Source organism: Schistocerca cancellata, chromosome 8 (genome assembly GCF_023864275.1).
Source record: "Schistocerca cancellata isolate TAMUIC-IGC-003103 chromosome 8, iqSchCanc2.1, whole genome shotgun sequence".
Classification (NCBI taxonomy): Eukaryota; Metazoa; Arthropoda; class Insecta; order Orthoptera; family Acrididae; genus Schistocerca; species Schistocerca cancellata.
Genome location: NC_064633.1, coordinates 554,575,469 through 554,601,927, shown reverse-complemented (window position 1 = coordinate 554,601,927; position 26,459 = coordinate 554,575,469). Strand labels below are relative to the sequence as shown.

The window sequence follows — 26,459 nt, the reverse complement described above, 5'->3', positions numbered from 1 at the left end:
CGGATACAGGAATGTGTGCAGCAAAAATTCTATTTACTGGCGAAACTGCCGTGACCGCAGACAAGAGAAGCATCCTAGATGGTCTGTCAACAGGAGGGAGAATTCCAGTCAGATCCGTTGACACCTACTCACCCCCCTCTGGACATGTCTGCCCCCCACCAGCCCCCTCGTCCCGCCCCAAATTCCGGACCATTACTCGACCAGCCAGGAGCGAACTGTTAAGACGTGATGACAGACCTAATGAAACAATAACATTAATAACATCACAATTATCTGTAACATCGATTACACGCTGACGCAGACCAAAAAGAGGTCATCGCCAGGAAACATTGTGCGAATATCGTGCAACCCTGCCTCTGGCATTGATAGTGGCCTCAATGCGGCAAGGAAGGGAGTCTGCAAGTTTGTTCATGTGTGCCATATCCGGTTCAGTCCACTTATAGATGATGAACTCAAATATTCCCAGAAATTTCCTGTGGAATTGAGATCGGATGATTTCGCGGGAAAGCTGAGGTGTAAAGAGTGTATGGGTGTCAAACCAGAAACTTACACGTGCAGCCCTGTTGAAACGACTGTTTTCATCTTGGAAGACGGGAGTATCATCAGCATAGTCATTGGAGAAGTAAAGAAAGGGGAACACTTAATCACAGGGAATGTACAAATAAACATTCCCGTTCATGTTCATGCTAACCTGAATGAGTGGGGCGCAGAACACTACAGAAGCACTTCTGCACTTTACATTAAATGTCGGTTGAATGCCTCACTGGACCATCGGTGCATTCAACATATGATTCAAAAATAAGGTAAATGTGATTCGTCGGGGCACACTATTCCTCTCCACTCAGCTACTGTCCAGTTTCTGTGCGGTTTGGCCCATTAAGATGTGCAATATTATTTGATGCCGTAAACAATGACGTTTTTTGTGAGGTATCACACCGTAAAAGTCAATTGCATGCAGTTTCCTTCATACTATTCGCTTATAAACTAGTTGAGATGGACCTGAAAGCAGCAATTCGCGTCGGGTTTGAAGCCGATTGTCTACATTTATATCACTACACTCGAATTTAGAATTAAGACGGTTAGCAGAACCACTTGCAGACTATTTTTCGACCGTTCCACTGTCGAATAGCATTAGGGTAAAATGAGCACCAGAATCTTTCCACGTGAGCTCTAATATGTCGTACTGTATTACAGTGACCATTGTGGCGTGCGTAGGGCCCATGAATATTCGGTCACAAAGTTGATGGACATGCTTCGCGAGCCAGGGACGGCTCCTGCCTCGCCTTCGATGTTGTTTGTCAGCAGAAGAGTCGCTGAGCTGTTTACAACCAAGCCTCCTGCAGCCGCCACAATCCTCTGGGGGGTGCAAGCCTCTCCGTTACCCGGCGTGTAGGCCGCAGTAAACAGCGCTGCAGTCGCAGGTTTCTATTTGCATCCGCATGGTCACGTGCCCACTTAATATTGTGCCTGTGGTCTTCCGCGGGCGGGTACTTAGGTCGCCGCTCAGACCCTCGACAGTCGCGCCAGTGAAGCATGGAGAAATGTAGCCGCTAGCCGCGTCAAGCGACTACGGACTGTCCAGACGAAAATCCTGCACCGAGTGTTCTATGTGTCCTACTACGAGGGCAGTTCAATAAGTAATGCAACACATTTTTTTTTCTCGGCCAATTTTGGTTGAAAAAACCGGAAATTTCTTGTGGAATATTTTCAAACATTCCCGCTTCATCTCGTATAGTTTCATTGACTTCCGACAGGTGGCAGTGCTGTACGGTGCTGTTAAAATGGCGTCTGTAACGGATGTGCGTTGCAAACAACGGGCAGTGATCGAGTTTCTTTTGGCGGAAAACCAGACCATCTCAGATATTCATAGGCGCTTGCAGAATGTCTCGGTGATCTGGCAGTGGACAAAAGCACGGTGAGTCGTTGGGAAAAGCGTGTGTCATCATCACCGCAAGGTCAAGCAAGACTGTCTGACCTCCCGCGTGCGGGCCGGCCGTGCACAGCTGCAATGGCGGAGCGTGCGAACACACTCGTTCGAGATGATCGACGGATCACCATCAAACAACTCAGTGCTCAACTTGACATCTCTGTTGGTAGTGCTGTCACAATTGTTCACCAGTTGGGATATTCAAAGGTTTGTTCCCGCTGGGTCCCTCGTTGTCTAACCGAACACCATAAAGAGCAAAGGAGAACCATCTGTGCGGAATTTCTTGCTCGTCATGTGGCTTAGGGTGACAATTTCTTGTCAAAGATTGTTACAGGCGATGAAACATGGGTTCATCACTTCGAACCTGAAACAAAACGGCAATCAATGGAGTGGCGTCACACCCACTCCCCTACCAAGAAAAAGTTTAAAGCCATATCCTCAGCCGGTAAAGTCATGGTTACAGTCTTCTGGGACGCTGAAGGGGTTATTCTGTTCGATGTCCTTCCTCATGGTCAAACGATCAACTCTGAAGTGTATTGTGCTACTCTTCAGAAATTGAAGAAACGACTTCAGCGTGTTCATAGGCACAAAAATCTGAACGAACTTCTCCTTCTTCATGACAACGCAAGACCTCACACAAGTCTTCGCACCCGAGAGGAGCTCACAAAACTTCAGTGGACTGTTCTTCCTCATGCACCCTACAACCCCGATCTCGCACCGTCGGATTTCCATATGTTTGGCCCAATGAAGGACGCAATCCGTGGGAGGCACTACGCGGATGATGAAGAAGTTATTGATGGAGTACGACGTTGGCTCCGACATCGACCAGTGGAATGGTACCGTGCAGGAATACAGGCCCTCATTTCAAGGTGGCGTAAGGCCGTAGCATTGAATGGAGATTACGTTGAAAAATAGTGTTGTGTAGCTAAAAGATTGGGGAATAACCTGGTGTATTTCAATGCTGAATAAAACAACCCTTGTTTCAGAAAAAAAATGTGTTGCATTACTTATTGAACTGCCCTCGTACTTCCCAGCACACTACCTGCGTGACATAGCTGGCGGGCCTTACTGTCTTGATAGATGCCAACGCTTGGCAGGAAGACTCTACACCAAGTAGAGTCTCATCCGCCAATTCGGGACGAGGAACGGCGACCGTGACTGCTACAAGCGGGCAGTGATGCTATGCCATCGGTAGGCAGAGCCCACCATGCTGAATTTACCTCATGTAAGACAGGCGCCCACAACGACGCCACACACACGAAGTTCCTAACCATGTATAACATCTCAAGGCTGCAGTCGGCTAAGCCCTAGGTTTAACTTTGCGATAAGTTCGGTTTGGATTTACTATCCTGACCCGAAGAAGCAAGCCTACCTGAATGCCGCGTGAGCCAGTTCCGCCACTCTCGAGTCTTCGTTACGAACCAAAACGCCTGCCGCTGGTGTTACCAGTCAGACACCGCCGTTTACCCCTTGCCGTGAGCCGCTCTCGAGGGCCTGCGCCTAGACTAACCAAAAGCCACCGCCACATGGGACCTCGTCGCTTATCGTTACAACAGCTGGTTACTGAAACTTCCTCGCAGATGAAGTGCCGGACCGAGACTCGAACTCAGGACATTTGCCTTTCGCGGTCAAGTGCTCTAGGTAGCAGACGAGGTACTGGCAGAAGTAAAACTGTGAGGACGGGGCGTGAGTCGTGCTTGGGTAGCTCAGTTGGTAGAGCACTTGCCCGCGAAAGGCAAAGGTCCTGAGTTCGAGTGTCGGTCCGGCACACAGTTTTAATCTTCCAGGAAGTTTCATATCAGTGCACACTCCACTGCCAAGTGAAAATCTCATTCTGGAAGCTGGTTACTCATCGGTAGACTATCCACGACCCCATAGCCTCAGGGAGGCAACGGCCTTGCCGCTGTGGATACACCGGTTCCGTCAGATCACCGAAGTTAAGCGCTGTCGGGCGTGGCCGGCACTTGGATGGGTGACCGTCAGGGCCGCCATGCACTGTTGCCATTTTTCGGGGTGCACTCAGTCTCGTGATGCCAACTGAGGAGCTACTCGACCGAACAGTAGCGACTTCGGTTAAAGAAAATCATCATAACGACCAGGAGAGCAGTGTGCTGACCCTACACATCTCCTATCCGCATCCTCAGCTGAGGATGACACGGCGGTCGGATGGTTCCGATGGGCCACTTTTGGCTTGACGACGGAGTGCATAGCCTCAGGGAACCCTGTCGCGGCTCCTCCATGGCAACTTCCTGCTCATCGCCAATCCAATCCAATGTTCATAGACTTCGTCAGAGAAAGCACCTGTTATGCATCATCAGAGATTGACATTTCAGTTGTAATCAAGTTGTGTGGACATCCGTCCTCAGAAACTATACTGAGCTTAGTGCGTGGTTAATAAATAGACAGTTGTCATTGTTCGTTTGTATTTCAACTCTGCTACCACTACGTCGATCTGTTGTAGAATTTTAGAACATGTTTTTTGCTCGAGTATCATGTCGTTTTTGGAAACCCAGAATCTACTATGTAGGAATCAACATGGATTCCGGAAACAGCGATCGTGTGAGACCCAACTCGCCTTATTTGTTCATGAGACCCAGAAAATATTAGATACAGGCTCCCAGGTAGATGCTATTTTTCTTGACTTCCGGAAGGCGTTCGATACAGTTCCGCACTGTCGCCTGATAAACAAAGTAAGAGCCTACGGAATATCAGACCAGCTGTGTGGCTGGATTGAAGAGTTTTTAGCAAACAGAACACAGCATGTTGTTATCAATGGAGAGACGTCTACAGACGTTAAAGTAACCTCTGGTGTGCCACAGGGGAGTGTTGTGGGACCATTGCTTTTCACAATATATATAAATGACCTAGTAGATAGTGTCGGAAGTTCCATGCGGCTTTTCGCGGATGATACTGTAGTATACAGAGAAGTTGCAGCATTAGAAAATTGTAGCGAAATGCAGGAAGATCTGCAGCGGATAGGCACTTGGTGCAGGGAGTGGCAACTGACCCTTAACATAGACAAATGTAATGTACTGCGAATACATAGAAAGAAGGATCCTTTATTGTATGATTATATGATAGCGGAACAAACACTGGTAGCAGTTACTTCTGTAAAATATCTGGGAGTATGCGTGCGGAACCATTTGAAGTGGAATGATCATATAAAATTAATTGTTGGTAAGGCGGGTACCAGGTTGAGATTCATTGGGAGAGTCCTTAGAAAATGTAGTCCATCAACAAAGGAGGTGGCTTACAAAACACTCGTTCGAGTATTGCGCATCAGTGTGGGATCCGTACCAGATCGGGTTGACGGAGGAGATAGAGAAGATCCAAAGAAGAGCGGTGCGTTTCGTCACAGGGTTATTTGGTAACTGTGATAGCGTTACGGAGATGTTTAGCAAACTCAAGTGGCAGACTCTGCAAGAGAGGCGCTCTGCATCGCGGTGTAGCTTGCTCGCCAGGTTTCGAGAGGGTGCGTTTCTGGATGAGGTATCGAATATATTGCTTCCCCCTACTTATACCTCCCGAGGAGATCACGAATGTAAAATTAGAGAGATTAGAGCGCGCACGGAGGCTTTCAGACAGTCGTTCTTCCCGCGAACCATACGCGACTGGAACAGGAAAGGGAGGTAATGGCAGTGGCACGTAAAGTGCCCTCCGCCACACACCGTTTGGTGGCTTGCGGAGTATAAATGTAGATGTAGATGTACATAAAGTTCCGCCTTTCCCAGAAACTACTCATCCGCCAGCTCAGGACGAGGAACGACTGCTAAAAGCGGGCAGCGGCGCTACTCCATCGGTAGACAGCCCCCACCGATGTTAACCTCATATAAGACCTGTACTCGAAAAGACGCCAAACAATCGAGAAGCCTCAAAATTTATCACACCTCCACACGGCAAGGACAGAAGAGTCATCTCTCCTTATGTAGGTGCGTGTCAACAAAATATTTTCACATTCGCTTGAGAAAATTGGTGATCGAAATTTTGTGAATAGATCTCGCCGCACCGAATAACGTCTATATCTTAATGACTGACACACCAGCTGTCACCTAAGTGAAGCACTGTCGGGCGTGGCCGGCCCTTGGATGGGTGACCATCCGGGCTACCATGAGCTGTTGCCATTTTTCGGGGTGCACTCAGGTTCGTGATGCCAATTGAAGAGCTACTCTACCGAACAGTAGCGGCTCCGGTCAAAGAAAACCATCATCACGACCGGGAGAGCGGTGTGCTGACCACACGACCCTCCTATCAGCATCCTCGGCTGAGGATTATACGGATGTCGAATGGTCCCGGTGGGCCACATGTGGCGTGATGATGCAGTGCAGTGCACACCAGCTCTCGAAGCATGTCCTCTATTTCGTGATAATACAGAAGAAACTTTCGTATTTCGAGCTTTTTCGATCGTTCCTTTTTCGAACTTTCTCGGCGTCCTCTCTGGCACGTATCGGATACTACGGAGCAATATTGTACCAAAGGACGGACAAATATAGTATAGCCAGTCTCTTTAATGGGGTTGTTATATGTTTGAAGTGTTCTGCCAATAAAGCGTGGTCTTATAACTGACGAGACGTAACACTGTTCGCTAGTCGTTGTGGCTAGATTGTTTTAACAACTGCCGTTCTTATGTAGAGTGAAAGGGCTATGCGTGTTACGCGATAACTTGTAGGGATGTAATACACTCCTGGAAATTGAAATAAGAACACCGTGAATTCATTGTCCCAGGAAGGGGTAACTTTATTGACACATTCCTGGGGTCAGATACATCACATGATCACACTGACGGAACCACAGGCACATAGACACAGGCAACAGAGCATGCACAATGTCGGCACTAGTACAGTGTATATCCACCTTTCGCAGCAATGCAGGCTGCTATTCTCCCATGGAGACGATCGTAGAGATGCTGGATGTAGTCCTGTGGAACGGCTTGCCATGCCATTTCCACCTGGCGCCTCAGTTGGACCAGCGTTCGTGCTGGACGTGCAGACCGCGTGAGACGACGCTTCATCCAGTCCCAAACATGCTCAATGGGGGACAGATCCGGAGATCTTGCTGGCCAGGGTAGTTGACTTACACCTTCCAGAGCACGTTGGGTGGCACGGGATACATGCGGACGTGCATTGTCCTGTTGGAACAGCAAGTTCCCTTGCCGGTCTAGGAATGGTAGAACGATGGGTTCGATGACGGTTTGGATGTACCGTGCACTATTCAGTGTCCCCTCGACGATCACCAGTGGTGTACGGCCAGTGTAGGAGATCGCTCCCCACACCATGATGCCGGGTGTTGGCCCTGTGTGCCTCGGTCGTATGCAGTCCTGATTGTGGCGCTCACCTGCACGGCGCCAAACACGCATACGACCATCATTGGCACGAAGGCAGGAGCGACTCTCATCGCTGAAGACGACACGTCTTCATTCGTCCCTCCATTCACGCCTGTCGCGACACCACTGGAGGCGGGCTGCACGATGTTGGGGCGTGAGCGGAAGACGGCCTAACGGTGTGCGGGACCGTAGCCCAGCTTCATGGAGACGGTTGCGAATGGTCCTCGCCGATACCCCAGGAGCAACAGTGTCCCTAATTTGCTGGGAAGTGGCGGTGCGGTCCCCTACGGCACTGTGTAGGATCCTACGGTCTTGGCGTGCATCCGTGCGTCGCTGCGGTCTGGTCCCAGGTCGACGGGCACGTGCACCTTCCGCCGACCACTGGCGACAACATCGATGTACTGTGGAGACCTCACGCCCCACGTGTTGAGCAATTCGGCGGTACGTCCTCCCGGCCTCCCGCATGCCCACTATACGCCCTCGCTCAAAGTCCGTCAACTGCACATACGGTTCACGTCCACGCTGTCGCGGCATGCTACCAGTGTTAAAGACTGCGATGGAGCTCCGTATGCCACGGCAAACTGGCTGACACTGACGGCGGCGGTGCACAAATGCTGCGCAGCTAGCGCCATTCGACGGCCAACACCGCGGTTCCTGGTGTGTCCGCTGTGCCGTGCGTGTGATCATTGCTTGTACAGCCCTCTCGCAGTGTCCGGAGCAAGTATGGTGGGTCTGACACACCGGTGTCAATGTGTTCTTTTTTCCATTTCCAGGAGTGTTATGAACAAACCAGGCAATTTAATTCACGGTGTGGTCACAGGCAAGTCCAAACCAGTACCTCGTTTCTGCCACTCTGTCACATCTCCACATCGATCCATCCTACTGCACTGATTCCATACGACTTACTGGAAAATACACATAACTTCACTGCTACGCCCTACAAGAGCAGCGGATGGTCACATGGGCGCCTGGTACGTAGTTCTATGCCGTTTACTGTGCCCCACAATGGCTAGTGCGTTTAATGGGGTGAGTAATCTTTTATCCGGTGAGCTTATAAACAAATGCTGCCCCTGTTCGTTGAGCAGGAACATCCTATTTCATTTCAGTTGAGAAGCACTATACTCTGACTAGACATCACTTTTTGGGCGACATTTGGTCAATTTTGGCGGTATAAGGCTTAATTTCAATACGTAGCCTTTGACGCCGTTGCATCTTGCCAGTATTAGGGCCTGTAAAGAAAATTTCAAATGTTCATTTTTCCCACGCGCTGTTCGAGAGTGGAAAGTTAGAGACATAGTCTGAAGCTGATTCGATAAACCGTTTATCAGGTACTTACGTAGCGACATCGATTTCGCCATGGAAGATATTGACGGTATTGAGCCACACCGGGGAACCCAGCGCTCCCGGTTACCCACTTCGTGTCGCCACCTAGATGCCAGAATGTCTTCGTAAGCAGCGCTCGGCGGCCCAGCTGACATATCTTCCGCCCTCTGAAGACTGTTGACATCATCCTCGCGACGCACTACTTGGACCTGACTGCCCTGTACCAGACGGAACTACGGGCTTATATACGGGCTGTTAATTGCTGCGCTGATGACGGCTTTGCGAAGTCTTACGGAGTTTCCAGAATGAGATTTTCACTCTGCAGCGGAGTGTGCGCTGATATGAAACTTCCTGGAAGATTAAAACTGTGTGCCCGACCGAGACTCGAACTCGGGACCTTTGCCTTTCGCGGGCAAGTGCTCTACCACCTGAGCTACCGAAGCACGACTCACGCCCGGTACTCACAGCTTTACTTCTGCCAGTATCTCGTCTCCTACCTTGCAAACTTTACAGAAGCTCTCCTACGAACCATGCAGAACTAGCACTCCTGAAAGAAAGGATATTGCGGAGACATGGCTTAGCCACAGCCTGGGGGATGTTTCCAGAATGAGATTTTCACTCTGCAGCGGAGTGTGCGCTGATATGAAACTTCCTGGAAGATTAAAACTGTGTGCCCGACCGAGACTCGAACTCGGGACCTTTGCCTTTTGCGGGCAAGTGCTCTACCATCTGAGCTACCGAAGCACGACTCACGCCCGGTACTCACAGCTGTACTTCTGCCAGTATCTTGTCTCCTACCTTCCAAACTTCGCAGGGGAGCTTCTGTAAAGTTTGGAAAGTAGGAGACGAGATACTGGCAGAAGTAAAGCTGTGAGTACCGAGCGTGAGTCGTGCTTCGGTAGCTCAGATGGTAGAGCACTTGCCCGCGAAAGGCAAAGGTCCCGAGTTCGAGTCTCGGTCGGGCACACAGTTTTAATCTTCCAGGAAGTTTCTTACGGAGTTTGTGGTATTTTTTATCCACCATCAAGTTTACTCGTCGATCCAGCACGTTCAGGTTTCGTGGATTTTAAGTTTTATCTGTAGTTGTTTTATTATGGATTAATAACAGCTCTGCATTTTGGTTCATATTCACTCTTAAACACCTCATTGAAAAGAGGCTAGAAAGGGGAATGACAGTTCTTTTGACATTTATTGATCTGCAGAAGACATATGATACATTCCAACTAGGTAAGTTGTGGGTAGTAATGAAAAATTTTAATATCGCTAGTAAGTATGTTCAGGCAATGACAAACTTGAGAGTTGCAACAGTACGGTTAAGTTATGTTTCAAAATTTCCCAACGATTCTCCATAAATAAGGTTCGCAGACAAGCGCGGCCACTAACACCGACTTACCTTAAAGTATAATTAGAAGAAGCTTTGCAAACTTGGAAGAGCAAAAGCTTCGAATGGGAATTTCTGCAGGACAAGAAGTACCGCATACTTTATGTACTTTAATCTTCGCCGATGTCAAGCTCCCTATAGCGAGAGAAAAGACAATTCCAGCTACATGTTCAGAAAAATGCACGAACAATAATCAAAATGAGGCCTGACAATAAACATATGAAATATGGAATATATGGTAGCGGTTGAAGATGAACGAGAAGACTTGGATGTAGGATTCGGCATATTAATAATTTCTGCGTATTTAAATACTTAGGTTCGTTGTTACAAGAAATGGAAGAAGCGCACAACGCATCTCAGATAAAATTGGGCAAGGAAAAAGAGTAACTTGTGGACTCAAGTCCTTGCTATGAACCGCCAGTATTATGAACATACGAAGGTCTTGCTGTACAAGTCAGTCGTAGAGAGCATCACCGCATATTGCGCTGAAATAGGGGAGCTAACCAAAAAGGACAAATAGAAACTGGTGTCCCTTGAGATAGATTTTTGAGGAAAAAGTGTCGCATCGCCAGACTGAAACACATCAGAAACGAAAGAATACGGGTAATTATAGGAGAAAAAGACACTGTTCGCGATTCCACATACGGTAAAATATTAACTTGGTATGGCCACCTATGGCCAAAAGGAATCAATGGACACCAGCTCAGCGAAGAAAACGTGGACGACCACACTGAAGATGGATTCAAAATACTAATGATGCGATGAATTCACGGGACATTCAAGAAGAAGACTGGACACGTAAGGAAGCTAAGGAAGTTGAGACGCAGAAGATGACGACCGTCATAAAAGAGCCGCACAACATGCAGGGTAGTCAGAAAAAGCCTGGAAAGCTTGTAAGGGCGTTGCAGGGTAGGTTGTGCTGTGAAATAATTGTTAAGAAGAAAATTGGATACGTTGCACCGTTTCTAGTTTAACCAGCATTCACGTTTGCCAACCAGCAAATTCACGCACTTGCACGTGCTAAAAGACGGCAATGCACAAAAATCTGCGGATTCTTGAGTTACCATTTGTTGAAATGCTCATTTCCAGTTGAAATATGCCTTTTACGGAAGTGATAAATTCCAGCTGGGTGTAGAAGCTACGTTTATTCGGTCTGAGGAAACCAAACGAAAAACATGTTTGGCAACGCTGTCTTTGGCAGGATGCTTGAATGCACAACGACCTGATTGGCAAACTCCAATACTAATTCAATCTGAACGGTGCAAACTATCGATTTTTTTCTTAACGTTTATTTCTAGGACAACTTTCTTTCTTTCTTTCACTGGTGCCATGTCCCGCACTTACGCAGGGTCGGCATTATTAGGAACGGATTTGGCAAGGTTGGTGTGAAGGGGTGACCAGATGCCCTTCCTGCCGCTACGTTTATTTCCAGGACAACCTACTCTACAAATCCTTACAAGCTTTTCAGACTGTTTCTCAACACCCTCTATATACATTACTACACGGAAATGAAACAGACGTGTACAAAAGATATACTCAGGTTTCCTTTCAGGATCAGTTCAGATTATTCCTAAATTTTGAGTCATCTGTCTTCTGATTGGTCTGAAGCGCCCCTTGACGAATTCCTCCTCTGTATCAACATCTTCGTATCAGGATGGCACCTGCCTCCTACGTCGTCAATTGTTTGCTGGATGTATTATTGCTCTCTAAAGTTTCCTCTAGTATCATGAAAGTCCTACTTTCCGTTCGTCTTGTCAGTGTTTTCCATATATTCCTTCCCTCGCCGATTCTGTGGAGAGCCTCCTCACCACCTACCTTATCAGTCCACATAATTTTCAACCATTCTTCTGTAGCACCACAATTCAAATGCTTCGATTCTCTTCTGCTCCGATTTTTCCACAGTCCATGTTTCACTACCGTACGACGCACTGCTCCAAACGTACATTCTCAGAATTTTCACTCAAATTAAGGCCTGTATTTGATGCGAGTAGACTTCGCTTAGCTAGGAATGCCCCTTTTGCCAGTGCTAGTATACTTCTTATGTCCTCCTTGCTCCGTCCGTCATAGATTTTTTGTTGCTAGGTAGCAGAATTCCTTAACTTCATCTGCTTCATTATCAACCAATCCTGATGTTAAGTTTCTCGCTATTCTCATATCTGCAACTTCTCATTAGTTTCCTCTTTCTTTGATTTACTCTCTATCTATATTTTGTACTGATTGCATTGTTCATTCCATTCAGCAGATCCTCTAATTCTTCTTGGCTTTCACTGGCGATAGCATGTTATCAGCGAATCTTATCATTGATACCCTTTCACTTTGAATTTTAATTCCTCTATTGAAACTTTGTTTTATTTTCTTAATTTCTTCTTCGATAGAAGACTACATCGACGTCTTGCATCCTTTTTAATCAGAGCACTTCGTTCTTGTTCTTCCATTGCTATTGTTCCCTCTTGGGTCTTGTACTTTTTGTATATTACCCATCTTTCCCTACAATTTATTCCTATTTTTTTTCAGAATTTCGAACATCTTGCTCTATTTGACATTGCCGAACGCTATGTCCAGGACGACAAATCCAGTGAACATGTCTTGATTTTTCTTTGGTCTTGGTTCCATTAGCAAACGCAACATCAGAAGTGCCTCTCTGGTGCCTTTTTACTTTCTTGAAGCCAAACTGTTCGTCATCTAACACATCCTCAATTTTCTTTTCGATTCTTCTGTGTGTTATCCTTGTCAGCAACTTAGATGGATGTGCTGTTAGGCTGATTGTGCAACAATTCACGCACTTTCCAGCTCTTGCTATCTTCGGAACTGTGTGGACGACGTTTTTCCGAATGTCAGATGATATATCGGCAGACTCATACATTCTGCACACCAACGTGAACAGTCGTTTTGTTGCCACTTCACCCAAAGATTTTAGAAATTCCAATGGAATGTTGTTTATCCCTTTTTCCTTGTTTGATTTTAAGTCTTCCAAAGCTCTTCTAAATTCCGATTATAAAACTAGATCCCCTATCTCTTTTCTATCGACTGCTGTTTCTACTACTATCATGTCAACAGACAAGTATTCCCCCCTCACAAGGGCCTACAATATGCTCTTTCCACTCATCCGTTCTTTGTTCTGCATTTAACAGTGGAATTCCCGTTGCACTCTTAATGTTATCATCCTTACTTTTAATTTCACCGAAGGTTGTTTTGAATTTTATATATGCAGAGTCAGTCTTTCCGACAATCATTTCTTTTTCGATTTCTTCACATTTTTCGTGCATTCATTTCACATTAGCTTCCCTACACTTCCTACTTATTTCATTCCTAAATGACTTATATTTCTGTGCTCCTGAATTTCCTTGAACATTTCTGTACTTCCTTCCTTCATCGATCACCTGAAGTATTTCTTTTGTAACCCAAGGTATCTTCGCAATTACCTTCTTTGTACCTATGTTTTTCTTTCAGTCGTCTGTGGCTGCCCTTTTTAGAGACATCCATTCCTCTTCAATTAACTGCCTACTTAGCTATTCCTTATCGCATTACCCATACATAGCCTTAGAAAACTTCGAGAGTATCTCTTCATTACTCAGTACTTCCGTATCACACTTCTTTGCGCATTGATTCTTCCTGACTAGTCTTCTAAATTTCAGTCTTCTTTTCATCACACTAAATTGTAATCTGAGTCTATCTGCTACCCGTGACACCTTACAATGCAGTAATTTATAACAACGTTAAAGTGATGATATGCTTGGGGTTTCTTGGTTCCTGAACATCTTTAGTGTTCTGTAGCTAATCCACTAAACGACTAAAATTGCGTGAAGGCGTAACGTATACTGAAGAGTCAAAGAAAGTGGTACACTTGCCCAATAACGTGTAGGGCACCTGTGAATACACAGAAGTGTCACAACACGACGTGACAAGAAGTCGACGTGACAAGAAGACACCATGAATCCTGTAAGGTTGTCCATAAATCCGTAAGAGTACAAGGGGGTAGAAATCTCTTCTGAACGGCACGTTGTAAAGCATCCCAGATATACTCAATAATGTTCATGTCTGAGGAGTTTGGTGGCCAGCGGAAATGTTTAAACTCAGAAGAGTGTTCCTGGAGCCAATGTGTAGTAATTCTGGACGTGTAGGGTGTCGCATTGTCCTGCTGGAGTTGCCGAAGTCCGTCGGAATGCACAATGGACGTGAATGGATGCAGGTGATCAGACAGGATGCTTAGGTATGTCTCACCTGTCAGAGTCGTATCTTGACGTATCAGGCGTCCCATATCGCTCCAACTGCATACGACCCACACCATTGCAGAGCCTACACCAGTTTGAACAATGCTCTGATGACACGAATGGTCCATGGATTCAAGAGGCTGTCTCCATAGGCGTACACATCCATCCACTCGATACAATTTGAAACGAGACTCGTCCGACCAGGCAACATGTTTCCAGTCATCAACAGTCCAATGTCGGTGTTGACGGGCCCAGGCGAGGCGTAAAGCTTTGTGTCGTGCTGTCATCAAGGGTACACGAGTAGGCCTTCTGCTCCGAAAGCCCATATTGAATGGTTCTCACTCTGACGCTTTTTATTTATTTATTTATTGTTCCGTGGGACCAAACTAAGGAGAAGTCTCCATGGTCATGGAACGAGTCAATACATGAAATTATAACACGATATTAGAAACAGATAAAATGAAATATAAAAAAAAACATATTCAGGTGACAAGTCGTAAGTTTAAATGAAGACAATCAACAATGTAACACTGGAATTTGCTTAATTTTTTAGCTCTTCCAGGAGCTCCTCGACAGAATAGAAGGAGTGAGCCATGAGGAAACTCTTCATTTTAGACTTAAAAGAGTTTGGGCTACTGCTAAGATTTTTGAGTTCTTGTGGTAGCTTATTGAAAATGGATGCAGCAGAATACTGCACTCCTTTCTGCACAAGAGTCAAGGAAGTTCATTCTACATGCAGATTTGATTTCTGCCTAGTATTAACTGAGTGAAAGCTGCAAACTCTCGGGAATAGGCTAATATTGCTAACAACAAACGACATTAAAGAAAATATATACTGTGAGGGCAATGTCAGAATTCCCAGATTTTTGAATAGGGGTCGACAAGAGGTTCGCGAACTTACACCACATATAGCTCGAACAGCCCGTTTTTGAGCCAAAAATACCCTTTTTGAATCAGAAGAATTACCCCAAAAAATAATACCATACGACATAAGCGTATGAAAATATGCGAAGTAGACCACTTTTCGTGTTGAAGTGTCACTTATTTCAGATACTGTTCTGTACTGTTTGATGGCCCAGCATAGAAATCTGTAGCAATTAGCGGAAGGGTTGCACTTGTGTGACGTTGAAGGATTCTCTTCAGTCGTCCCGTTCTTGTAGGATTTGTTTCCGGCCGTAGCGATGTCGGAGATTTGATGTTTTAGCGGATTCCTGGTAGTCATGGTAGCTCGTGAAATGATCGTAAGGGAAAATCGCCAGTTCATGGCTACCTCGGAGATGCTGTGTCCCATCGCTTGCGCGCCGACTATTACACCACGTTCAGTATCACTTATATCTTGATAACCTGCTCTTGTGGCAGCAGTAACCGGTCTAACAGCTGCGCCAGACTCTTGCTGTCTTAAGGCGCGTTTACACTGAGTTCGCAACAGTGTTCACAACGTTGTTCGCAACATTGTTCGTGGGTAGTAATGGACTACCGATGTTCGCAACATGTTGGCAACATGTTCGCAACACGAAGTCAGTGTTCCACGGCTGTGTCGGTAGAGATCAAAGGAACATTGTTCGTGGCCTGCTACCACTAAATTCCGCTACGCAGCGCTAGTGTTCGTTTGCTCTGAGTGAGTGTTTTGGTAATTTTTTTTTTTTGCTGGAGTGTAGTGGTGCGTTTATTTTATGTCCCTTCATTTTTATTTGAAATGGCGTGGTCTCGAGACAAAATTTCCCTGCTGATGTCGCTCTATGAGGCAGAGGAGTGCTTGTGGAATGTAAGTTGCGCAGGTTACAAAAATACTAAAATCAAACATGATTCATTACAAAAAGTTGCTGCGGCGCTTGGCACCAGCAGCAGTGACGTGGACAGAAAAATTAAATTTCTCTTGTCTCAGTACCGACGAGAGAAAAGAAAAATAGAGGAAAGTAAAAAATCTGGATGTGGTACTGACACACTTTACGAAACGAAGTGGTTTGGATTTAAATATCTACGTTTCCTGGATGATATGGAACTATTTGAGATATGGCAGGATTTGATAGGAGTCTCCTGATGCCAGAAAACGAAGAGTAACAGCAAGTCTTTGGTTCACAGGAATTGCTTATCTACGTTTCCTGGATGATATGGAACTATTTGAGATATGGCAGGATTTGATAGGAGTCTCCTGATGCCAGAAAACGAAGAGTAACAGCAAGTCTTTGGTTCACAGGAATTGCTTATCTACGTTTCCTGGATGATATGGAACTATTTGAGATATGGCAGGATTTGATAGGAGTCTCCTGATGCCAGAAAACGAAGAGTAACAGCAAGTCTTTGGTTCACAGGAATTGCTTATCTACGTTTTCTGGATGATATGGAACTATTTGAGATATGGCAGGATTTGATAGGAGTCTCCTGATGCCAGAAAACGAAGAGTAACAGCAAGTCTTTGGTTCACAGGAATTGCTTATCTACGTTTCCTGGATGATATGGAACTATTTGAGATATGGCAGGATTTGATAGGAGTCTCCTGATGCCAGAAAACGAAGAGTAACAGCAAGTCTTTGGTTCACAGGAATTGCTTATCTACGTTTCCTGGATGATATGGAACTATTTGAGATATGGCAGGATTTGATAGGAGTCTCCTGATGCCAGAAAACGAAGAGTAACAGCAAGTCTTTGGTTCACAGGAATTGCTTATCTACGTTTTCTGGATGATATGGAACTATTTGAGATATGGCAGGATTTGATAGGAGTCTCCTGATGCCAGAAAACGAAGAGTAACAGCAAGTCTTTGGTTCACAGGAATTGCTTATCTGAAATTTGTGACTTTCTTTGAAACAACTGGTCCTATAATATCAACAACATTTCAAAATCCGACGGCGACATCCTACTAAAGTTGCGAAAGCCGGAACCGTCTTCCATATTCAGCTCACAAAGCGTGTCATTCCCGCCACGTCTTCTATAGTATGTTTTGGTCCACCGACGACGAATACATCGTTTTCTTCGTCTGTTTATTTCGTTAAGTATTATTAATGCAGCAACAAATGACATTAATTGTTCCTCTTCACTTGACATAGCGTATCTCTTCATGTGAATACACAAAGTAACCTATCGGTTCACCGCAGCGGACTATGCGAATACGTAGAAATGTTGGCCGCTAGTGTAAACGGGAATGCGAACAACGAACAATTCTGCCAACATGTTGAGGGAACAAGTTGCACACAATGTTCCGAACAAAAACATGTTCTGAGCTCAATGTAAACGCGTCTTTATATAGGCGTTACCGACAGCAGCGCCGTGCTCTGCCTGATTACATCTCTCTGTATTTGAATATGCATGCCTACACCAGTTTCTTTGGCTCTTCAGCGTATTTCCGGTGGAAGCCCTTTGCAACTGCAAATACGTGTTTAATTTCAAGTTGTACGAACCAGCACCTCAAACTGTATGAACGGCCATTGTGAAAACACACACAAGACCATGTCAAGCGACTACACGCGCGAGCTGCGACCTTGTATACGGCAAAGCTTACTGCGTAAGTGCTTACTTAGAATACTACTAACCCAGCGCCATATGCAGTGCGCCCCCTCGCTCGGCCGGCCGCTTACCTGGATGGCCTTCTTGGCGAGGCGCGGGATCAGCGTCTCCGGGTAGACCTGGTGGACGCTGAAGCTGGGCTGGTCGACTGCCGCCTGGCGCCGGATCTCCTCCCAGCGGTCCTCGCCGTACACCTGCTTGATGTACTCGGACATGTTCTCCAGCAGCAGCCCGTACATCCTGGCACCTGTCGCGTAAGAGAGCAGAATAGCTGTCAGCAAAGGAGGAGGATATTAGTGTTTAACGTCCCGTCGACAACGAGGTCATTAGAGACGGAGCGCAAGCTCGGGGGAGGGAAGGATGGAGAAGGAAATCGGCCGTGCCCTTTCAAAGGAACCATCCCGGCATTTGCCTGAAGCGATTTAGGGAATCACGGAAAACCTAAATCAGGATGGCCGGAGACGGGATTGAACCGTCGTCCTCCCGAATGCGAGTCCAGTGTGCTAACCACTGCGCCACCTCGCTCGGTTGTCAGCAACGGAGGGCGTCTGGCGACTGGAAGATCAGCTGCTTCACAAAGGTAATCTAACTTCACTGGTGGCCATTTAAATTGCAACACCAGAACGAAAGAAATTTTGCGGATTGTTCAAAATGGCTCTGAGCACTATGGGACTCAACTGCTGTGGTCATAAGTCCCCTAGAACTTAGAACTACTTAAACCTAACTAACCTAAGGACAGCACACAACACCCAGCCATCACGAGGCAGAGAAAATCCCTGACCCCGCCGGGAATCGAAACCGGGAACCCGGGCGTGGGAAGCGAGAACGCTACCGCACGACCACGAGATGCGGGCTGCGAATTGTTCACATACGCTATAGCAGGAAGAATAAATCATTAAATCTATAGACGGTTTCCGACTATACATTGTAAGGGTTTTGTTTTACACAGAAAATTGTAATTTTGGTAATGTTTTGGATGTCATGCTGAAAAATAAAGTTCAATAGCGTCTGAATAATAGCGGGTTGTGCTGCGAAAGACTATTAGTAGAAACTTTCAGATTGGTTCAAATGGCTCTGAGCACTACGGGACTTAACATCTGAGGTCATCAGTACCATAGAACTCAGAACTACTTAAACCTAACTAACCTAACGACATTACACACATCCATGCCCGAGGCAGGATTCGAACCTGCGACCGTAGCGGTCACGCGGTTCCAGACTGAAGCGCCTAGAACCGCTCGGCCACACCGGCCGGCAGTAGAAACTTTGCTTGTGAGTGGATGAGTGGAGTGGAGTACAGTCTTGGTGAGAGAGAGAGAGAGAGAGAGAGAGAGAGAGAGAGAGATATATATATATGAGTCGAGTTGTATCTTGTGATGTGGTAAGATTGTAAGGTGGCTATAATTTCGCAGCTTACAGACACTCACCTACATACTTAGCCGTGATTTACAACCGGAATTAGGTATCATTTCATAGGTTGTACATCGCATATATGAATATTTAAAGAGACCGATGTTGTCATGTACACCTTGTAAATAGTTGTTGACGCTTATTGTACGAAAGGTGACGGAGTGTCTTTATTAGCAAAACGGTGTAATGAATGACTGCCTATCCCTTTCCACTCTGGCCCACACAATCGTGAGGGTTCGATTATAAATTTTTCATGTTTCAACTACATCGAGTTTTTGCGTCACTCCAGACTGCAGCGATGGTGCGAGCTCCCAGCTTCCATTTGGCAGCTGTTTTATTTCATGCTGTGACCACCAGAGCGCAACAGATCATTTAAAACTTCAACGACGAGACAAAGCCATGCGTTACCGAGATAAATGCATTCGGTTTTCCTAAATTTCATTAGTTTAAGGAAATTCCTGCATCATTTTAGACTGAGAATCTTTCACTTAAGGTGTGTAAGGTGTCTAGACACTTTCATGAAATGCTACTTGCGTTTTATACATGTTTCAATTTTGAGTAGCACGATAATTCTGGTGACTTCTTGAATAAACTATCACTGTGCGAATTTTTTCAGTATTTTTACCTGATTCTACACGTAATAATGTATGGTAATTGGTACATATCAGACAACGTTTTAAGAAATTTTCGATCAGGGTGGAAAGGGCTATACTAGCAGAGGTTGGAACGCCAGTGGAAATGGAACAGCAGGCGTAACTCAAGCCCTATGTGGAAAAGCCCGCACATGTGTGTTGATCCTGCTTGACACAGGAAGTAGCCAACACGGACGGTCGGGGCACGTGAGTGCTGAAGCACAATGCATCGGCGGGCAGCCGGCATTGTAGCGGGACCGTAAGGATAACCGGATAATACTTCGGAAACTCTGAAGAGCTTGGACGCAGCAGAGAGGAACGAGGAAACGTTACCTCAGATATCACGCAGAATGGGTTATTTCGGAGGATATTTACTCTGAGAAGCGTACCATTGTATGTATTCCTAATTAATGGGGATAGGTATTTCCTTGCAAACTTTGCGAACTGGACGACAAAGGACTAAAATATGGTTGGCTGGCGTTCGGAAGAATCTGTAGAGAGGGAGAATATTCCGTGGTTTCGAGAATATGATTCGCCTTCTGCAGTTATGAGGGGGGGGAGGGGGGGGGGGAGCGAGCTTTGCTGGGAAGCCAGCGGTGGAGAGAAAGAGGTTTTTCCGTTTTGAGCACCTGTGTCTGACGGTCGCTCAGTATCAGCTTTGTTGGTACAGACGGACTTGCTGTCTTTACTCTCAGGAGATTTTATAGTTAGACGGTTAGGCACTGTACTGTTGCGAACTTATACGATTCTGGACTTCACCGCCGGGTTGGAAGTCGTCGTTGAGTACGCAGCGTTCAGTGACTGAGAGCACTTCTTGTGCCTATACTCACATAGAGACGTTATCTGAACTCCGTCCTTGTGGCTGGGAGTTCACGTTTCTCGTCTGCAGAACACAGAGAGGAGAAGACAGTATTAGGTTATACTAGTCAGAGGACCGCCATCTGCCGTCCTAGTGTTTGAATGAGTTTTAATTTTGTGGCTGGAGTACTTCCACCATCGCAGACGTGTACGAGAACCAACTCTCCGACACTCCGGACGCAGTACATACGGTGATAATGCTGATTTCTTCGGCTTTTAGGGCTATAAAGTTAAACACATGTGATCACGTAAATTTTATTTCCACTGAGGTTGCACACCACTGTAGATCATCTTTGAAAGTAGTGTCTTCTAGTGTTTGGTACGTAGGTGGTGTAAGTCATCTCGCGTTATTTATATTAGATCACATAGCCATAAAAAGGGGCAGATGATAAAAAGTTTGTAGATGACTTTAAACTTAGTATCGTTAAATGTATAAAAAAGACCATTATTCCATCTACTACCGTTAGGAATATGGACGATAACAAAAAGCACGTACATGTCACAAGATCCCTTATTTTGGTACTATCTAGGAAAAAATAGGTCGTGGGGGAATAATACTGAACCTGCCTTTTTCATCCCTAACAAAGTAGGCGACAGGCATAGCCACAGAGAGCAGCCTATAAGTGCTAAATTCAATGCAACAGGCGTGTACAGAAATAACTAAAGTGATTATTCAAAGTGTTGTATAGGGAAAACACGCAGATGTTTCAGTATAGATTCAAAGAATATCTTAAATGTTAGGGTTGTAGATCGGTACCTGCCCACTTCCGGAAGCAAGGGCATACGGCAATTGATCCAGCCTCAAATTTGTCCATTTTACATCGAGAAAGTAAGGGAAACACACTTAAAATCCTTGAGGAAGTGTAAATTATGAAGTCCGTTGAAACAGTCTCCAGAGCAGACGCTAAACAGGAAAATGGAACGACGTCGTCTTAACATTCTGGATAACTTTAATTTTTTAAATAAATATTTCAGGTAATATTTTCTGTTTCTTTAGCATTGCACTAATGACTGTGTGTTTTTATTGCTTCAGTGTACATTACTTTACCCCTTATTTTATGGTTTTCGGTAGACACAGATTTTATAACATAAAAAAGGATTTTTTGTGATGTCATTACTTTACTATTGAAACAGCATGTCACCTTTGTTCTCTAAAGCGTTCAGTTTTGTGTCGTTTGCATATCATTTATTTCTCACAATATGCTTAAGTAAGCACCCCTCAAATAATAACATTATACGTTCCGTATCCTGCTACTGATTTCCGCCTATTTTATTTTCATCAAATGCTTAATTAATAAACAAAAAATTGTATTAATTCCTGCTCATAATTCTTTGTCACGTATAACTGTTCTGTTACGGGTACTCTATGTTATTCGGGGCAGGATTTTAACATTTTTTTGTCTGCGAATGCGATCGTACCACGCTAATATTTCTGCAGCTAATATTGTCCCGCTGCACATGCGCGATCCCGGTTTCCATCACTGAGCACGACTTAGCACTGCAGGCTGCTTTATATATTGTATGCCACTTACATCTGCATACAAAATTCCCCATCAGTTATCGTTTTTGTATTGTTTTTATTAGCAAGTGAGTTCTTATCGATTCTTCCTGCACTCTTTTTTATCAATTTATGAGCACTTTGATGGATTGTGATCCTGAATGTAATGGTTAACCGGTTATGTCTGGTCTACTGCCCTCCTCTCCGGGTTCATGGTAGATGTTCTTATTTTTTACTGTGCTGTTCCAGCCCTTTATTGGTTTTATGTCACACTGATTGGGCGAATATTTCTTGAAGATTCTTACAGCTTTTTAAAAAAGTATTTGAGGCATGATTGAGGAACCGTGGACCCATAATTTCCACTTATTGATGATCCGCTAGTTGTGTCATTTATTCATAGACAAAGAATGTTCGGTCCCGTCCATGCCGCAAGTTTAATGTCATGAAAGTAATTACCCTTTCGTATGCAGCTATAATGGATCACAACTGTAGCGAACGCTTTTTCTAATTTAACAGATCTAACCTGATGATGTGACTTATAAGCTATGAAATCGGTCGTTAAATAAATTATTTACAACGGCAGCCGAGCGACTGTAACTTTTATTTTGTGGCCTGCCGAGCAGCAACTCAATTTAGCCATCAATAACACATAGTTACAATGTACATAGAATTGAATAAAAGAATACAGAAATGCAAATTTACAACGGCGCCTGTTATTCAAGACACCAACAAGGATGTTTCCCGACAACCACGTTTTGCCATTTGTAAGTAAATGACTTCTACATCTTCATGACGGACATACCATCTCCCGACTTCCAGGATGGTAACAGCAATGTTCAAAAGCGCGAAAGCATACTTTCGTAGTCTGAACAACACCTTGATTTGTCTACAAATCTTTCAGTCTTAACCAAATGGAAAATATTTGGGACTCTTTGCAACAGCAAGTGAAACGTAGAAACATGTTAACTCTACGGGATCTGATCGTCAGTGAGTGGAATGAGTTGGATTTGGTACACGTGAAGAAACTTAGGACTACGTTGTCAAACTGAGGCTACTGTGAAGGCTAGAGACGGCGTTACTCGGTATCAACGCAATGGCTATCGCGCGGAGGATCCGGGTTCAATTCCTGGTACTACTGGGAATTTTTCCTCGGCAGGAGAACTAGGCTGGTGCCCCTCAATCTCCTGATGCCAATTGAGGAGCTGTTCGAACGGCTCCAGACCCAGACTAATGGTCAGGAGATTGGTGTGCTGATCATACACTCCTCCACACAACATCCAAGTGATGCCATTGGTTGGTGGATGACATGGCGCTCGGTCGAAGCCGACTGGCCGGTCTGTGGCCACAACAGCGGAGCTGCTTATGAGGCAGAGCAACACAATACCCATGTTTGCGACTTTGTGGGTCCTGGCAGGTGGCAGGAAGTAATCGGTAGCTGTTGCTTTTCTTTTTCAGTCAGTTGTAAACAGATTTCCTTTTTGTAACGAAAACGAAAAGGGAGCTTCTTTGATATGAAACTTCCTGGCAGATTAAAACTGTGTGCCCGACCGAGACTCGAACTGGGGGCCTTTGCTTTTCGCGGGCAAGTGCTCTACCATCTGAGCTACCGAAGCACGACTCACGCCCGGTACTCACAGCTTTACTTCTGCCAGTACCTCGTCTCCTACCTTCCAAACTTTACAGAAGCTCTCCTGCGAACCTTGCAGAACTAGCACTCCTGAAAGAAAGGATATTGCGGAGACATGGCTTAGCAACAGCCTGGGGGATGTTTCCAGAATGAGATTTTCACTCTGCAGCGGAGTGTGCGCTGATATGAAACTTCCTGGCAGATTAAAACTGTGTGCCCGACCGAGACTCGAACTCGGGGCCTTTGCCTTTCGCGGGTAAGTGCTCTACCATCTGAGCTACCGAAGCACGACTCACGCCCGGTACTCACAGCTTTACTTTAGTTCGAGTCTCGGTCGGGCACACAGTTTTAATCTGCCAGGGAGTTTCATATCAGCGAACACTCCGCTGCAGAGTGAAAATCTCATTCTGGAGCTTCTTTGATGTTCTGCAATGAAGTGAAGAAAGTCTTTTTTTTTGTTATAATCATAATGCTGGCCGAAGCTCGGGCAGGGAAATAGATTTCCGTGGCAGCTGAAGCCACGTGGTTGGAGGGAGGTGTACCGTTTAATCCGTGCAGCAATGGACTCTAGCTGGGCAAAGACGGGAGAGTGTTCGTGAGCTCGTGGCTCTGCGTGTGGCAAGAGCTCTGGAGGCTTTGCGACTGTGAGCCATAGCCATGTCGGCTCCTGACCGCCCACCCAGAGGATGCCAGTGAAAATGTCGCACGCGTGTAGTACGTGCGTGGCCATCTGGGGATGCACGTGGCCATGTTCTGTGTGCCAACGAGTCGTCAGAAGTTGTAATCTGCACGTCTCCGTTTGGCACTGCATAGTTACACATGCCTCGTGCGTAAACAAAATACGTTGCGACCATTTAAAGAGCTTTTTAATGTTAAGCATGCTGTCTGGTGTCCTCACTTACGGATGTGTGTGTGTGTTTTCCAGGACATATCTGGAACTCGTGGGGTAATTTCAAACGAACTTGGTACGCATGTAACTCAGTACCATTAAATAATTACTCTGTGGATAAGGCATCCTTAGCATCCATATACTTGGTGGATGGGGTGGTAAAGTGATGACATGCAACTTATGGAGCAATTTCATTCACAGGGTATACACAGCGTACTAAAAATATTCCATATTTTGAGAGGTGATAGTATGGACAAAAGGAAGAAAAACTGCCTCGTAAACATGCGCTCTAAAATACATAACTTAATCCTTTGAGTACCAATGGTTTCTTCCTGAACTCACCACTTTATTATTATTATTAGTATGAAACCGCCAATGATGTTGCAAGACAGAGACATCTAGTGGTATACTGAAGTGCTTCTACGAATGTAATGTAACAGTAATAGAGTTCAAAGAAACAGTCGGCGTTGAGCATGTGTTATTTGACTGTAGGAGATTGTGACATGTGTTTTTTATAGTGCCCATGTTGAAGAGACCATTGACAGTGTAAGAAGGCAGACTACATCTAACGTCACTGCAACGTAAATTCGAGTATGTACTACTGATTTTATGAATGGCTTCGAAATAAAACCCCTGGGGCATTATATAGTCTTCACACAACATCTGTTATAATTTGAAGCTCATTATTGCTCGACATTTATGACTGTAATTTATTTTAGGCATTATGAGTTCATGGAGTTATGAGATGCGGGACTGTCTAGGAAAAATAAGAATTTGTTTAAACATGAAATTACAGTGAAATGAATACCCCTAGCTGCATACAGGTGTTGATATAAGTCAATGGGGACAGTTAAAAATGTGTGCCCCGACCGGGACTCGAACCCGGGATCCCCTGCTTACATGGCAGACGCTCTATCCATTCTTCTTTTTTTTTTTTTTTTTTACTCATTTTGTTCGTTGCATCTGCTTGGGGCGGACGTCGTAAGACATCCGTTTAAGTTCGTTGTTGATCGATTAACTCAGTTTTTTTTTATTACAGAGGGAGCTAACCCTCTGACCGAACACGCTGAGCTACCGTGCCGGCTCCATTCTGAGCCACCTAGGACACAGAGAATAGTGCTACTGCAGGGATTTATCTCTGGCACGCCTCCCGTGAGACCCACATTCCCAACTTATTGTCCCGCACTATATTCATAGTGCCCCTGCCTCCTACTCATTGCTCGCGCCTTTACCGCCGATACCCGTAAGAGTTCGGGCACTGTTTGTGCATCCGCACAGTAGATGGTCAAATGGCCGGTAAGTGTTAACTGCATATACACTCCTGGAAATGGAAAAAAGAACACATTGACACCGGTGTGTCAGACCCGCCATACTTGCTCCGGACACTGCGAGAGGGCTGTACAAGCAATGATCACACGCACGGCACAGCGGACACACCAGGAACCGCGGTGTTGGCCTTCGAATGGCGCTAGCTGCGCAGCATTTGTGCACCGCCGCCGTCAGTGTCAGCCAGTTTGCCGTGGCATACGGAGCTCCATCGCAGTCTTTAACACTGGTAGCATGCCGCGACAGCGTGGACGTGAACCGTATGTGCAGTTCACGGACTTTGAGCGAGGGCGTATAGTGGGCATGCGGGAGGCCGGGTGGACGTACCGCCGAATTGCTCAACACGTGGGGCGTGAGGTCTCCACAGTACATCGATATTGTCGCCAGTGGTCGGCGGAAAGTGCACGTGCCCGTCGACCTGGGACCGGACCGCAGCGACGCACGGATGCACGCCAAGACCGTAGGATTCTACGCAGTGCCGTAGGGGACGCACCGCCACTTCCCAGCAAATTAGGGACACTGTTGCTCCTGGGGTATCGGCGAGGACCATTCG

General features: G+C 45.7%; 1 protein-coding gene across 1 annotated transcript in view; it reads right to left on the bottom strand.

Moving 5' to 3' along the window:
* The window catches only part of LOC126095129 (soluble guanylate cyclase 88E), a 421,452-nt gene that overhangs the window by 171,982 nt on the left and 223,011 nt on the right, over nucleotides 1-26,459 (bottom strand). The window contains exon 2 of the mRNA XM_049909837.1: nucleotides 17,738-17,913. Coding sequence (XP_049765794.1) covers nucleotides 17,738-17,905 — 168 coding nt within the window. The 5' untranslated portion in view covers nucleotides 17,906-17,913. The remainder of the gene's footprint in view (nucleotides 1-17,737; nucleotides 17,914-26,459) is intronic.